At 42.4% G+C, this 16733-nt stretch overlaps 1 protein-coding gene across 8 annotated transcripts in view; it reads left to right on the plus strand.

Moving 5' to 3' along the window:
- The window catches only part of kug (FAT atypical cadherin kugelei), a 104752-nt gene that overhangs the window by 41275 nt on the left and 46744 nt on the right, over positions 1–16733 (plus strand). For all 8 annotated transcript variants that reach the window (XM_065314329.1, XM_065314331.1, XM_065314333.1 and 5 more), the window contains exon 3: positions 15–3425. In XM_065314329.1, the coding sequence (XP_065170401.1) occupies positions 47–3425 (3379 nt within the window). In that variant the 5' untranslated portion in view covers positions 15–46. The remainder of the gene's footprint in view (positions 1–14; positions 3426–16733) is intronic.

A 16733-nucleotide genomic window follows, 5' to 3' on the forward strand; every position in this document is an offset into this window, starting at 1 on the left:
GTTCTTGTTTGCAGGTTGGTCTTCGTATACGATGAGCTGAAATAGGATGCATTCGAGCGCAGTCGCCTGTTGCCTCCTGGTGATCGCGCTGTTGGCCCAGGCCGGCTCCAACGAGGCGCCCACACATCAAATCCATCATGCGGCTCTCACCTCTCCGGATGAGTTCCGTTTCACCAGTCGCTCCTACAACGTCAGTATACCGGAGAACAGCGTTGCGAAAACGTACGCGACGTCGGCGCCCGGCCACGGCCGTGTTGGCATCCCCATAGCACATCCTAACGGCCTCACCGAGGTGCGCTTCAAAATCGTGGCCGGTGATAAGGATAAGTTTTTCAAAGCCGAGGATCGTCTAGTGGGGGATTTTTGCTTTCTGTTTATACGGACGCGAACCGGGAATAATGACGTGCTCAACCGCGAACGAAAAGATAAGTACTTTCTGGAGGTGCGTGCTACCGCCACCCGGCGTGACAATAAGCAGAAACTCGTGCTGGAGGCCACCACCACTGTCATCGTCACCGTACTCGACACCAACGATCTCAACCCCTTGTTCTATCCAGTCGAGTACAACGCAACTGTGTTCGAGGATACGCCTGTGCATCAGAGCGTGCTACGAGTGCTGGCCGAAGATGCTGATCTGGGCCGGAACGGAGAGATTTACTACAGTTTTGCGGAGGAGACGGATCAGTTTGCTGTCCATCCCATGTCAGGAGTGATATCCCTCACGCGCCCACTGCGGTACAATGAAGGCACATATCATGAACTCACTGTTCTTGGACAGGATAGAGGCGGAGTGTTTCGGGCGTTGGGCACCTCCACCATGAGTAAAGCTATGGTACGCATTCGTGTTAAGAAGGTCAATCTTTACTCACCCGAAATACGGGTCAAGCAACATCCACAAATTGTGGAAAATTCTAATGCCGATATCTACGCCATAGTCAATGTGTCCGACCGCGATAGTGGTATCCACGGAGAAATTAGAAGTCTAGAGATAGTTGATGGTGACCCCGATGGCCACTTCCGCATTAGACCCACGTCCCAACCGGGAGAATTTAACATCGAAGTGCTCAAACTTCTCGATCGTGAACGTACGCCACAAGGGTATAACCTTCAATTGCGTGCGGTCGATCGAGGTATTCCGCCGAAAGAGAGTTATAAGGCTGTGCAGGTGCGTCTGACGGATCTCAACGACAATGCGCCTGTTTTCAACAAGGAGATCTACGAGGTGAAGGTACCGGAAGTGGCGCCGGTGAACACGCCATTGATAAGACTGAAAGTCACTGATGCTGACGAAGGAAAGAACGCACAGGTCTTCCTCGAGATTGTAGGCGGAAACGAGGGTGGCGAGTTTCACATCAATCCGGAAACGGGCATGCTCTACACCGCTGTTGGACTCGATGCTGAAGTGAAGGCATTTTATAGTTTAACGGTTTCAGCCATAGATCAAGGAAATGCCGGAACTAGGAAACAGTCATCGGCCAAGGTGAAAATATACGTGGAAGATACCAACGATAACGATCCCATTTTTGATCGTGCCGAGATGACTGTCTGGATTGATGAGAATATGCCATCGGGGACGAGTGTCACCACGGTGCATGCGAAAGATAAAGATCGCGGTGAGAATGCATACATTTCTTATCTGATTGCAAATCTCGGCAAGGTTCCATTTGAGGTTGATCATTTCTCCGGGGTCGTAAAGACCACCGCACTCTTGGATTACGAACGAATGAGGAGGGAATATGTCCTGCGAGTGCGAGCATCCGATTGGGGATTACCGTACCGGAGGCAGACCGAAATGCAGCTTACTGTCAAGGTTAAAGACGTTAACGATAATAGGCCGCAATTCGAACGGGTTGATTGCAAGGGCCATGTCCCTCGCTACATTCCAATCGGTAGTGAAATTATTACTCTCTCGGCAATTGATTTCGACGCGGGGAATATTATCTCCTACCAAATCGAGTCAGGTAATGAAGATGGTTGTTTCAGCATCGACACCACCAGTGGGTCCATTACGGTGAGCTGCGATCTTAATGATGTTGGTGTCAATGAACGCGAATTGAATGTCACCGCCCGCGACGGTTTGCATTTTGCAGACCAGGTACGTGTTTCCTTTCAGCTGGTGAAAGGCAAACGTAAAGCTGTGCTCACCGACGAAGCAGGATATTTTGATTGTAAAGAGACTGGTGTAACGCGTCGTCTTACGGAAGTGTTAGCGGCGGCAGAGAACAACAACCGTCCGCCGGCGCAGGAAGAGTTTGCAATGATGCCGACGCGTTACGGACAGAACGTGCACACACCGGAATTCATCGACTTCCCCGTCGAGATTAAAGTAAACGAATCGGTGGCGCTCGGCACGACGCTCATCAAACTGCGCGCCCGTGACAGGGACCTGGGATATAATGGCAAACTGATTTACGGCATTTCCGGCGGGGACGAGCACAGCGTGTTCTGCCTGGACATGGACAGCGGGGAATTGAAAGTGATTGGCTATCTGGATCGAGAACGCGAAGTCGAATATCTGCTCAATGTAAGCGTCTATGATTTGGGTAAACCACAAAAATCCGCATCCCGAATACTGCCGATTACCGTACTGGATGTCAACGACAATGCTCCGAAGTTTGAGAAGTCTCTTGCTAGTTTTCGTGTGACGGAAAACGCGATGAATGGCACGACAATTTTCAGAGCGAATGCGACTGATGCGGATGCCGGAGACAACGCTAGAGTTACGTATTCGTTAGTGACGGACACAAAGGACTTTTCGGTGAACAAGTTTACCGGTGTGCTCATGGTATCCAATCCGCTGGATCGCGAACGTCAAGAGGTTTACGAGCTGCACATACGCGCGACGGACGGCGGCGGAAAAGGACCGGACAACCCACCGCTCTTCTCGGAGGCTTTAGTTCGTATTACAGTCGACGATATTAACGACAACGCGCCCAAGTTCAACCTGCCTACTTACACAGTAAAAATCAGAGAGGATATACCTAAGGGCAGTGTTGTCGCGGTGGTTTCAGCCTCCGATCCGGATCTGGGTCCGGAGGGGGAGATCGTGTATTCGTTAGAGGATAGTGACAGTGATGGTACTTTTAAGATTGACCGACTTTCGGGGACTATTCGGACTACTAAGCCTTTGGACTTTGAGGAGCGGCAAGTGCACAGCTTGATGGTGTTCGCGACCGATTGTGGCAATCCTGCTCTCTCGTCCGAGACCAGTGTGACGGTGAATGTGGTGGACGTGAACGAGAACCTCTATGCGCCGCATTTCGCTGACTTTGTGTTAGCGGGCGCCGTGTCCGAAAATTTACCTATCGGGAGTGTGGTGATGCAGGTGAACGCGACAGATCCGGATGGGAAGGGCGAGGACGGCCGCATTGAGTATTCTATACGCGACGGCGACGGGATTGGCATATTCAGCATTGATAATACAGGTTAGTCACTAAATTTCGTTATAAGTCTATGATTTATAATATTGTGATAATGATCAATGCATAATTCTTTGTCTCTGCGTTGTTTCGTGTACTTTTGCTCTGCGCCATTCTTTGTTTTGACCCTTTCGTGCCTCGTGGTGCAGTAAAACGCCAACATTGTGTAATTGTGAAAGCTCAGGACGCGCTTGTACGCTGACCCGAATGTTGATGATGATGGCGTGTGTCGACATGTGTTCCTGCGCTTAATTGAAGCGAAACCTCTCGCAAACATTGTTGCCACACTCACACATACAAAGACTCGAAGTTGCGAGTGCTTTAATACATGCGGAGGCGTCGGTCATAACGGCCATTCATACAAATTCACTTCATTATCGCCGAAAGGACGCCATTTGTCCCGTCGCAGTCTCTCGTCGTCCTAGTAGGTACTATGATCATTTTATTGCCGTGCAGTTTCCGCCTGCAGACGCCTGCATTTGTCAACTTCCTCCATTCGGGAATAATCTGATACGTATAAATAGGCGGCGTTTAAATTTTACACCATCACTAAAAGTGGAGTGAAGTTAGAGTGGAGAAAAGAAAGCGGTAAAAATTGCAGGTGCTGCGACTCTTTGCGTCGATGTAATGGACAAAAATAACATCCAATTTCCTGCTCGCCCATTCTATTTTCGAAGCCGGCCGGATTCATTTCATCCAGAAATGTCGATTTTTCTCTCCTGGCGTAATCTAGATTGCTTCTTCGCTTCCCGACTATAAGAGGGCTGACGCTTACTTGCCTAGAGAAGACGTCGCGACATAAGTTTCACCTTTTCATTCATCCACCGCGATGGGTAAAATCATGCTCGTGTTACGCATTGAGAGCCAATCATCAGATCAATTTACTTTTCGCCTTGAAGACTATTTTGAATATCTTCCTGAAATATTACTAAAAAAATGAATTCATGTCGCAAATTGTGGTAAATTTTGTGAATTTAAACGTCGCGTCGTCGCAAATGAATGGTTTCCTTCGAAGGCGATGGAATTTCAGAATGAATGCCTTCACGATTGAATCGAGGTCGAAATGAAATAGAATCACCTTTAAAAGGCGCGAATTGCGCCACCCTTTGCCTTCGTAAATTAAACCTTTTCATTGGATCATTGGTGCCGCTGGGGCGTAAAAAAATTACCATTAATATTAATTTCGATGGCGCTGGACATTCAGTAACATTCTGGGACGTCGTTTTTGCGCCGGGTTTTATAGAGCTTCGCAAGCACTTTAAAACAAACTCGCAAACAGCGCGTACAAAAACCCGATTGGTTCGCCGCCGCTACCCCCATCGCCTAGATACGAAGGACACTTTGCTTATACAGGATGTTGAACGTTTGTGCTCGGAAGCGGGCGATAAATATACAATTAAGGCGGTCTCTTAATGGGACCGCGCTACATTTGCCTGGCTTAAGCTCGACTTCAGCCCCGGCGTCGATCAATCGGTTTTCCATTATTTTACAATCATCGAACGACTTTGTTTCCGAACGAAATTAGAGAGAAAACACAAGCAGTGCCTCTGCTACAATACTCGACTATGGCGCTGCGGGGCACACGTTTTAAGGAAACAAAGCGCAATGCAGAAAATTGTGTCGTAAACAATAATAACCGCAATATTTGAGTAATACATTTAGAAATTAATTAAATTGGAGTTAATATAAAACGAGTTATTTCTAGGAGGCAAAAATTGTAGGTAATTGTAAAAATAATGTATATTTACTTCCGAGAATACGCCCACGTAAAGGAATGTTATACAAACACGCACGTCCAGATGTTTAGAAAAAAAAAATGTAACCGAATACAAGATATTAATATCCCAGATACAGTTTCTATTTGCTCTTCGTTTGCTGTGCCTCTTCATGTATGTATTTTATCGTTTTAGCAATGTAGTACGTACTCGTTCTCTCCACTTCATGCAATATGTTGGTCGATGTTTGGCTCCTGGGTTTTTTTTTATTATCTCGAGCACGAGCAGGCAGGCAGGTCACTTCGATTCGGCAATTTCGAAATTACCGTCGCCACTTTCGTCCATTCCATTCCATATCTAGTACCACCCTTCTCTTGCTCGAAGCACGAGCGAGAGCAACTATTCGTATGTAGCAGGGGGCGGCAGTGGCATCGACGGTGGTGGTTAGGTTTTAAGAGTCCGCAACTGCGCGGTGAGTGCGCACTTTTTACATTTTTAGCCGGCTCTCTAACGAATTAACACTCCCTTTTCGGTTTTTTGCCCGCTCGTTCTGCCTACGGCGCTCGTCACGTGCTTTTTATTCTTTCGCTTTTCCGCATGGCGCGATGTGAATTTTTGCAGCGCGTGTGGCGTTCTCTATCGAATCGTATTCGACAGCGCGTTTGGACGAGACGTTTCATTACATTTACATTTACGGAACAAAATGACTGCTAGTTTTATTTGATGGAAAAATTCATGGCGGATGCGCCGGGCATACTGCTGCTGCTGGACTACTCGTCGCATGCATTACAAAAATGGCGTTGCGTAACGATCCGAGTGGAAAAAATAATGCCAAGCGAAGAAAACAAGAACTTGCGTTCACGCAATGGCACTCACTTGAAATTACATTTACATTAATATATGATTTAGCAGCAATACAAATTGTAAGTTCATTATTAAATTTACGCCGATTTAGGTGCAATAGTTTAATTTACTCAGCTGTTTTAAACTTTCAATTAGTGTTTTTAGTTTTTGTAATACATGAAATACAAGTTGTACAATCAGCAGACTTGCATGAATCGTACACAATGTGTGTTTTGCACGTTTTGCAAGAGATAAAAGTGTGCGAAAATAATACGAATTTGAATGCTGTGCTAACATCCTCCGGGGACAGCCGATGCACCCGTCGGGCCGAACAACAAAGCAAACACGGCAAAGGAAACGAGAAACGTAATATAAAATTGCATTCAGTTTTGCGTATGTTTTGTGCAGCGAGGCACAAAAAGCGTACAGAAGAATCTCCGCCGAGAGCTGGAGCTTTATATGCCGGCAGAGCGGACATTCGAATGTGCGGAACACGTTAATTAATTAGCGTCGACACTTAATTACGCTAATTGACTATTTCAAAGCTTATTTGCGCATGGGAAATTTTTTTTGCAAAAATATTGCAATCTGTGTTAATTCCCACTGGACACTTGGATAAATTTTAGGAAACTTTTAGCCAAATGTAATATACGATTTTAATTAATACTGACAGGTTTGACTTTGAATTATTCACTATAAATTATTTACTATTTATTAATGAAATCCGGAATTTAGAATTTTTTTTCGGCAAAATAAAACTTTACTTAATTGATTTTTAGGTAATATCAACTTATATTTATTGATATTCCCAGAATGTGACAAAGAAAAATATTTATTTCTTTTATAATTCTAATTGAAAACCGATACCGTCGAAAAACAAACGCAAAATAACTTCGTGACGCGTGTTATGTCACGACATGGAATCTATTTCAGAAACGTGACGACAGAAATGAAAATACAGCGACAAAGGTGAAACCAAAGCATCGTGAACGTGAAAAAAATGCGCTGAAAGCAAGAGGAAATTAAAGTGTTTCGTAAATTCCCGCCCATACGACAAAGAAATATCCTACATGATACTACTGCCTGCCGTTGCTGCTTTCAAAAAATGTTTGTATTGAATTTCTGCTTTGTGTGTCCTAGGAAGCACAAGAAAAAACTTCAGTAGGTCGTTTTCTATTTTAATGTTTCCAAGAAATTCTACCGCACTGTTTGCAAAAATATGTTTCTGTGCTGCAATAAGCATATTACTGTGTTAACAGTTTACTGTACTGAACAGGTGCAATTTCCATTCGGAACGCTGTGTTTTTTCTTTTCGTACAGTGGACGCTCGCGTGATTGCTAATAAGTTCCTTTTCGTGACGTGATGTGTTGTGTACGAGTTGAATTGCGAAACACAGTTGGAGAATAATACGGCTGAAGAAAACGCCAATCAGTGAAACAGGAGCACAAGTTAATTTTGTATAACTTAAATAGTTTTTTGTTTATTTTATTCAGAAAACAGTATTTTCTCAATTTTTATATTGTAAGTTCTTTTATGTTTGGGAATATAATTTTTATAAAGATATTGCAATTTACATTTTATTCCTATTCTTAGTTGAAGCTCTTTAAAATAGTCCTGAAGAGCTTTGTTGTGGTTATTAAATTGAGACGCTACTTAATTTTTTCTAATTATAAAAATGAACATTTAGTTAAGATGCTTACAGATGCACTTTTCTTATTTTAAAAATATAATTATATTTAAATTATTAATTTTACAAATGCGATTATGATATTGCACAAATTTATTTATATTTAATGTTTTTATTTACTAAGCAAATTCAGGATTAAAAATCTGAAAAACTTTGAAAAACTTGCTTATTGGAAGCCATACGCTCGTCAAATTTAATGGTTTCGATACAACCAGCACGCGGTTGCGCTTGAGACAAGGCCGGTTCATAAAATAAGTAATGCAATATTAGCCACTGAAGCCGCGCCGCCCGCGAAACGCAATCGTAAACTTTGATGGCGAACGACGGCGGGATTCGGGCTGCATCCGACGTGCGCGGCGGAGCCAAAGTTGATTAAAAGTTTCGCAGCCTCGCGTTTTCGTTATTAAATCGCAACCGCCGCTGCGATAGTCGTCGCAGTTTTTCCAAACTTTCCTGTACATCTTTGCTGTAAGATTAATTCATGTTCAATTTTTATTTGTGGATAGAATTTGCATTATTGAATTAATTAAAACTTTAATGTCATTTAAAATATGTTCTTTTTTTTAAATTAAAATAGTGTTGTAAACTATTCAATATGAAAAGTATCGTTTTATGCGCTTGCCTGACGCATTGAAAGTATTATTAAAAATTTTTACATGCGTCGTATATTACGGCCTTTATACTATAATTGAAAAACTTTATATATTAATTTCTGAAAATCGTCGACAATTTCTAGCAGAATTTTGCATTTTATTATTTATTTTTTGGTTGTCAACAAGAGCAAAAGCTCAAAGCTTTATTGTTGTGTGCGCTTTACATTTTCCTTTCATAAACGAAGGTCAAACGTAACCAAAACGAAAAGGATTTTATTCTTTCGCAATGGTCAGCGGGATGAAGCAAATATCCTTTGATACATTTCTTGCCGGTAGTTTTATTTACTTTGTGACATTTTATCGTGTAATATTGCAAAAGGATTTTTTTCCTTCTTGTGTATTTGTGTGTTGATTTCATTTTTGTAAAAATGGAATTTCTGTATGCATGGCTGCACAAGCTGTGCAGGACTAGTGTGTTGTGAGCGGGGTTGGAAAACTATCTTCTATCTGCCATATCTGCACGTTGTGTCTACGTGTAGATACCTCGCCCGCGCACACGGTGACCGAACGGGGTATTCCAAAAAGGGTTCGTTTCCGTTCTGCTCGGCGCGCTTTTCTGCTTTGCTTCCGCCGCCGATGGCTCCGTGGATGCCCTCCTGCCAGCAATTTATGCTGCCGTACACGTCGTTGCTGAGGTTGTACAGTCGAGTGATTTACTCGTGGTGCGGCATGGCCTATGGGGGTGTGTTGCCGCCGACACACATGAATATATCTGTCGCTGCCGTTGCCGTCGCTTCGACCAGATTGGTTTTGAATTTTATCGACGCGTTGGTGCGCGAAATAGACGTCTTCACCTTCCTTGCCTCCAGGGGTGCTATGTATGCCGCCTCCCAAACCAAAATTGGGCACCATACGAAGACCCAGTTTTATTTTTCGACGAACAGTGAAGATTCAAATGCGTTAAAAGTGGTACCTACCTTTTTTATATTTTTTATTTTTTTGATTCGCTGAAATGCGGGGGAATTTCAGTTCTGCACTTGTGAAACGTAGAAAAATCGTGACTGCGAGTGGCAGTTTATTTACAGTTTACACGATTGCGTGTTTCTATGTTTGCCGATTGTTGGTGCAATACATAAACTCGCTTCGAGTGTTAAAAAAAGAAAAGGCGATTTTCAATGCATATATGTATGCGAATCGATGAGATCGGGAAAGGAAAGCGTTTTGTAAATGTGTCAATCTTTGCCGCTGTCAAGCGTTTCATAAAAGCATTCGCAGGTTGTGCATACAATACGGCCAGGCGGGCTCAATCCAAACTGAAAGAACTATTGTTGTACGTTACTTCTTCAACCACGCTGTAGACTGTAGGCTGTCATAAGGTTAGAAGTCACACACATTTACATCAACCAGCATACGCAGGACGAAAAAAAAAAGTAAAACGTGAATGTGAATGTAAACGTAAACGCAAAGGTGAAAGTAAGAACTTGTATCCGAGTTTATAAGGCATGGGGCGGTTCGAAGCGGGGCGCAAAAGGAAATTGCTGTTTTATATTCAGCGCCTTCTTCGATGTACTCTCGCGCGAGCAACGTCGACAATCTTTAGCGTCGCGAGTCGTTTTACATAATTATGTTCCTTGGGCGGCGGCAACGGCGGCGTCCGTATTGTCAACTCACACATTCTCAACGTCCACGCGTTGCGTCTTTAAGCTTCCGACTAATACCGTTGCTAATACTAGTAGCTCAACGTTTTTAAATTCACACCCCCGACTCGTCATATTTATTTTTTATATTCAACCCGACTCGAGTTATAGTGTTCGAAGGACTTAATTTTATACGCTTGAATATTGCGTAAAATTTCGTGCGCCGACCCGAAATTACCAATTCAAATATTGCGCGGTACGCAGCAGGAGGGCGGCGACGACGTCGTATGTGGCCGCGCGGAAGGAAAACTCGACGGCGGCGCGCGCGCGAGCGGCAAAACATAACCGAGTTTGCTTAATAACCAAAACTCCCAAGTAAATTAACAACGTTAGAGGCAGCGCGCCATGTCCATTTACATAATTCAAGTCTCGTGCGCGCCTCTTGTTTTCTACTCTTTTCCGAGCCCCCCGCGCGTTGTTTACGGTAGGACCTAGCGTAAGGAGGGGCGACTGATGTTTGACAAACTTTTTTTGTTTGTGTGTGTGTATGTGCGCTGGGATTCTAACCAACGAAACACCAAAAAACCCTTGCACTTTGAGGTCTAATTTCTAAACACAACTCTTTGTGGGAGCTACACCGCATTCAGCTTAGTTATTATCCTTGCTGAGGGTTGAATATCTGAGTTATCCTGTTAGTTGACCAGGGATGGAGTTTCAGATAACAAAGTTTGCTCCTGTCCGACCACGTAGAAAATGCGATTTTCTAAAAAGCATCCAACAAACACAGCACCCTTTATTAACACGAAAATTAGTTTCCCGTTTCTGTTTTTAACTAACCATTAACTCAAAAAAGTCACTGCAATGAATAATTTTCGTTACGAGCGCGTAACAATAGCAAAGGACCAATTGTCCTTGTTAGTTTCCTCTATCGCGTTTATCCTGTTCCTGAACATGCCGCAATTGAATAGAACGCGCGCTCGGAACGGCTCAAGTGGAAATTCCGCTCTGTCCCAGGAACCATCAATCAATATAATTTGCCGATGAACAAGGCCCGTACGCTCTATCGCTCGATGAGATTGCAAGAAATCCATCTTACCATCATTGAAAAGCGTAAAAACACCAACTGCAAAAGAATAGCATTTTTTTCTTCAATTTTTAACCCGTTAAAGTTAAAATAAAAACGATTCAATTACAGTTTTCCTAGTTTTCATTGTATGTTATCATAAAACGAGGATATATTAAACTTGATAGTGGCTGCGAATGGATAATAGTGGCCGTAGTTGTTATTAAAAGTCATGTTGTATTGTTTTTGTAATTATAGTCTTTTTTGTTCTTCCTGCTTGTTATCATTATGCTGCAAAACGTTGCGGCGCATATGAAACGAGGCTATTTTACGATGGAGTAATTAAAGCGCGAACTTTATTTTATGAATTTGTAGTAAAACACCCCTACGGGTATCTTTATTATCCTTGCATATTTGAGTTCAACTATTAGCTATCTTTCTTCTTTAATATCGTTATAGACTTCCTTGCAGTTTTCATTCTTCAGTCTATCGCGTCAGTTTGATCGATCATTTATGATTCTTTTTCATCGTGCTATCAATTATATTATAGCGAGAAGAAAATAAAAATAGGAAAAAGTTTTGCGCATTGGGAGAAGAACTGTGGCTAAAGTTTTCGCTCGGTTAAAATTCCAACATGTTGTCATGTCTGTCAAGATGTTACCGAACTTTCGTTTTCGCTCCGAGTTTAGTGATACTTCACTGCACAACTTCCGGCTTTCCGGGCCGACTCGAAGTGGACGCAGGAAAAAATGCAAAAATGCATTCATTCATGCTGAAGAACGAAGAGGGATCGTGCAGTTCATGCGTTCATGCATCAATCTCCGAAAGGGCTTCCGGTTGTCTAATGTGACGTGTTCGCCCCGCTGGGACCGGAAGGCGGCGAATGCGCGAACGGACGTGATTGAAGACGGCCGTCACTACACACACGCACCTTTGCCTAGCTTTTCGCGCTTTTCGACTTTTTCATATTGATAACCCTAACATACAAGTGACAAGTCATGATCTTATCTATTCATATCTATTTTATGACGAGTATTCTTATGTTTATTGTCTAACTTGGAGTCATAGTTGAGTAAATACTCGTAATCTTTATGACCAGTAATCTTAAAAGTAATAACGTCTTTAAAACAATAAGCTTTAGCAGTAAAAAAGTAATTTGGAGCAAATTTTTCGTCATTAAGCCCAGGACATGTTTATTTGTGTGCATGGTGTTATTGTCATATGGTTAATAGCGGTCGACAGCAAGTCGAAATATTTTATTTCGTTTTTTTGCACCATTTAATTGACAGATATTTACATTCCGGGCGTGAATTTATAGCAGCAATAAAAAATTCGATAGTTTGCACCGTTTGGCATTTACCGTTTATTTAGGGGTGGGTGTCGCAACAACCGCCAACCGTCGGTTGAGCATATTTACGAAAACAAATTATAGCTCCGCCGGAAAATATGCTGATAGCAGCGGTGTGGTTCGAACGATAGTGCGGAGAAGCGCACACGGGCGGCGATAACAATTGTGCCCCGCGTCGGGACGACAGGCCGAGGGCCTCCGTGATGCACTGCGCGCTTTGCACGCGATTACGCCACTTATGAATTATGAATAGCGGGCAAATCTCCGGCGCCTTCGCCATACTTCATATTCATTTGCTTAAAAATGCAATACGTACTTTCTTCGTCTTTGTAGAATAACTTTTACTAGCGTGCGGCTGATATCTTATCGGGAATTTCAATTAAGTGCTAATGCAAATTGCGAAAATTCCGGGTTAACTGCTAATCAACACCTTGATTGGTATTAATAACTTGGGCACTGTTGAGAAGAACACCTTCCGGTTTGTCCCCTTGAATGCTTGATTCTTATCGGGTCCTCGACGTGCTCGCAGGTCCAAGTTTGGGGCGTAACTTGATTTTCCCTTCGGGGCGTCCTTTGGCCCTTCAGATCCGCATCGAACTATAATAGGCGCGCGGGCCTCCTGGTTATAGTTCATCTTAATTTATTCTCTTCTTGTCCAGTTTGTGTCTCTGGCCGGGATCTGGCTCTTTTGTGTTGCGCCGTTGCGTCGTTTACGGTTTACGCTCCTGCGAAACGAAACAATAGGCACAGTGGCGTGCGGCGTTTCCGATGCAGCTCGCAAGTACGTATAATGGCCGTAGGTCAAACACAATGGTGCTGACCTTAATCACCCGACCGTCAAATTGGATTTATTTTCTGTCATTCGATATGCAGATGCGTACACCTGCGCGACTATTGTTCCAATGAAGTTCGTGATCCTTGGATCCTTGATCAGGATGTCTTCATATTAATAATCTTCATTTTGTCGTAGGTGTAGAATTTCAGGCTAACTTTATTACAGGCGCGCGAATTCACGTATCAAGTAGGGGAGACTGGGTACGGTTGTGACAATTTGTGTTTGATTACCAATAGTTTTGTTAATTTACCAGTTAGATCGAAGAAAAGTAACTTTTATGGTAATTTGTACATTTATCTATACAAGAATACTAAAATGTTGGCCCTAAATACGACGTATAACTAATAAGATAAATTTCAAAAAAAAAGTCAAATTGTCACAACCGGCCACACACCAAGGACGGTTGTGACAGTGGTTGGGTGCGGTTGTGACATGCAAAAACATACACTAAAATGGCCATTCTCTTGGCAAAAATCTAGTGCATTAATATGAATGTGAGAGGAATGATTATCCAGCAATAGAAAAACTTGATGTGTTACAGAAGAATTTCTTAAAATGTTCGAGAAATGTTAAGAATGAGGCATCCTGCATCCAACCTGTAGGATTTACAGTTCCAATTGATCACACCGGTCCATCTCTAACAAAATGATCATGATAACATACTCACGGGAATACAAAAAAAGGAGGAATTGCGTTACCTAAGGCATTGACTGCAAAAAAGCATTTAGAAGCAAAAAAGAACGACTATAGTAATGTCACAACCGTACCCACAAAATTTGTCACAACCGTACCCGAACCTCTTTTTCGAAAACAAAAATTCGCCATGGCTTTGTCAAATAATCTACGTAAAAAGTAAATGCTTATAAATAACTACAAATGTTCAATTTAAAACAAACAACAAAAAGAGGTAATCTATCTGTATACAAACAACAATAATTATTAAAAGAAACCGTACAAAAATATTTACTTTTGACTGTCAAAAAGCAATGTGGGCTCCTAGTTATGTTAACGTCGCGCAATAACTGACCAATTCTAGAGAAAGCGTTCAAACTTGCAAGCCGCTTCTTTATCCTCTTGCACCCTCCCCCGTATGACGTATAGTTTGGTTATTATGACGACTGTCACTACCGTACCCTGGCACAACCGTACCCAGTCTCCTCTACCTAAATACGTTTTACTACGCTCGAGTTGCCCGCAATCATCGAGTTACCCTCGGGATTGCAATATTGAAAGCGTTTACTGTACAATGCACTTTACGTGTTGCCCGGCGCCTCCACCACGTGCATTTATATATAACAATTTTATTAAATCTATTATAATCGCTACATGTGTACCAACATAGATTTGATTTGGGTGGGGTTTGGTTTGGTGTTTGCGTACAGATGTGATGTAATGCTCTGTGAGCAAACATGTCGCAGGATTACGCGTACGACGCGTTCGCCTGGTATTACTATTAATGCGTCGGCACTGGATGCATGTGTGCCGTTGTTTGGAGAGCCAGATATGGAAGGGCAGCGATTTGAATAAACAACAACCCGTTATGCAAACCGGCGCATCACCGCCGTGCTTGCGCAAATAACTAGCCGAGATTCGAATATCTCGGAATCTCGGTCAATCTGAAGATCAATCAGAATCGTCTGCTCTTTGGGCGTCCTATAAATCTGTTTACCGTCGAGGATATTCTTTTGTATTTGTAGAAAGACAAATTTATTCCTGCTGTGTGCAATGCGTTGCGTTACAGATTAAAAAGTTTTTTAATTTTGAAATCTCTGGTGTCTGGCCACAAAATTAGAATTTTGTAAATGCTTCTTTAATCATCCATAATGTGATTATGCAATTAATTACAACCAGCTGTACTTTTGCTCGAGCTCGAGTGTTTGTTTCATTCTTAATACCCCAAGAGAAAGCAGAAAAAAATCGCAAAATTACCACAGCGTTTGCTTGAAATTCATTTTCTGGTATTTCTTTTTGTTTAATCAACGCTTTGAAAACACCGAATTTTAGTCGTAATTAAGCGCTACTTCTTCACAGCGCAGACATTTTTTCCACCATAAAATCCGATTTTTATTGAACGTAAACCAGCTTTGATTTAAAAATAACAGCGCGACAATTTCGTACTTTTTAATGAGTCCTTATAAGGTTGAGGCGCGTTTTTTTCGCCACGTTCGCCCGTCTCGGTTTATTTGATCATTGGCGAGTCGAGACCTGGCGATAGCGTTTTTAATAGACCTGTCGTTAACTGCACCGTGTAATAACCAGTCTTCAGCGCATACACACTATATAAAAATGAAGCACTTCGTTTACGATCCTGTGGCACATAATGAAAAGTCGTCCTTTTTAGTCTGTTTTTATCAGACGGTCGCCGTTATATTTTTCGCTCGACAAGTAAATAACTTCGAATGGAAACAAAGACTCTAGACATATGTATGTAACATGTCAATTCTTTTCATACCAAACTGTTTGTCTGTCTATATTTTGCTTCGAAAATTGTCTGTTAATTTTTTTATATCCTTGGACAACAGACACGTCTGGCCAAACTTATTGCTTTTTGTATCGTATGTCTAATTCTCAGTATTGCATCATCAAGGACAGCGAACAGAAAAATTCGGACGTGAAGACATAAAAACACACGTATTGTGTTCCAATTCTGTTGGGGATGGCCAATGTGTTGTAACAATAAGCAGCCGTAAAATCCTTTCTTCTGTTTGTTAGTCCTGTTTGCGGCGCGAACGTTAAACTTTTATGCCGCACAATAAAAGCTGGTTTTACGGCTGCCAGCCCGCGTGTTCGATGAAAATTATAATTTGTCCACGTATGTGTACGGCAAAGTCTTTTTTAATCAATTTTTGGGCGGATCCGACAGCCAAACTCATCGAAATACGTTTTGATTGATGGCTATGAAAATGAAGTGACAAATGGCAGCGGAGCTCGTGAGTCGCTCTAAATATAAGGCAATAAATCCGATCGTATGGAATATAGAACAGAAAACCGATCGGTGATAGTCTCACACGTAGGGGGCGCGAATAAATCGAGGTCGGCGTTAATGCAGAGGCCGCTCAAACGCGTCAACGCGTTAAAAGCGCTCGAAACGAAGAATGGGAGCACGCGAAATGCATAACAAATTGAAAAGTATTCATGTTTAGCATGTTCGAGGGTAATTTGAGTTGCTTTCCGCCGTTGCTATACCTCGTATGCGCTGCGTTTCAGGACTGTCAAACCAGCGCCTCGAAGGAATGCACATTGTGGCGCGCTTGCTTGTAATTTATTATTCACGTGAATAGCGCAGCGTACGTGTTGTGCAGATAGAGCACGTTCGTATTAATAGTCATATTGATTCGCTTTTAATGTTCACTTTAACCTATTGGGCGTTCTGGGTAAAACTCTAATAAACAGCTTCAAAAAGAGCTTATAAATGGTGCGTAAAGACGGATAATGGTCTTTGGTTATAATCATAGTGAGTAAGGTTATAACCTTTAATCTAAAACCTTCAAGAGCGTCATCTGGTGGTGAAGTATTAAACTCACAATTTCATTTTGTAGGTTAAATGTGTAAATATGCAAAATGAAGAAAACTTTCAATTCAATAGATTTCC

This window comes from Atheta coriaria, unplaced genomic scaffold (genome assembly GCF_025399875.1).
Source record: "Atheta coriaria isolate IRGN ID8LTWV9N9 unplaced genomic scaffold, Caltech_Dcor_3.1 hic_scaffold_10_pilon, whole genome shotgun sequence".
NCBI classification, from domain to species: Eukaryota; Metazoa; Arthropoda; class Insecta; order Coleoptera; family Staphylinidae; genus Dalotia; species Dalotia coriaria.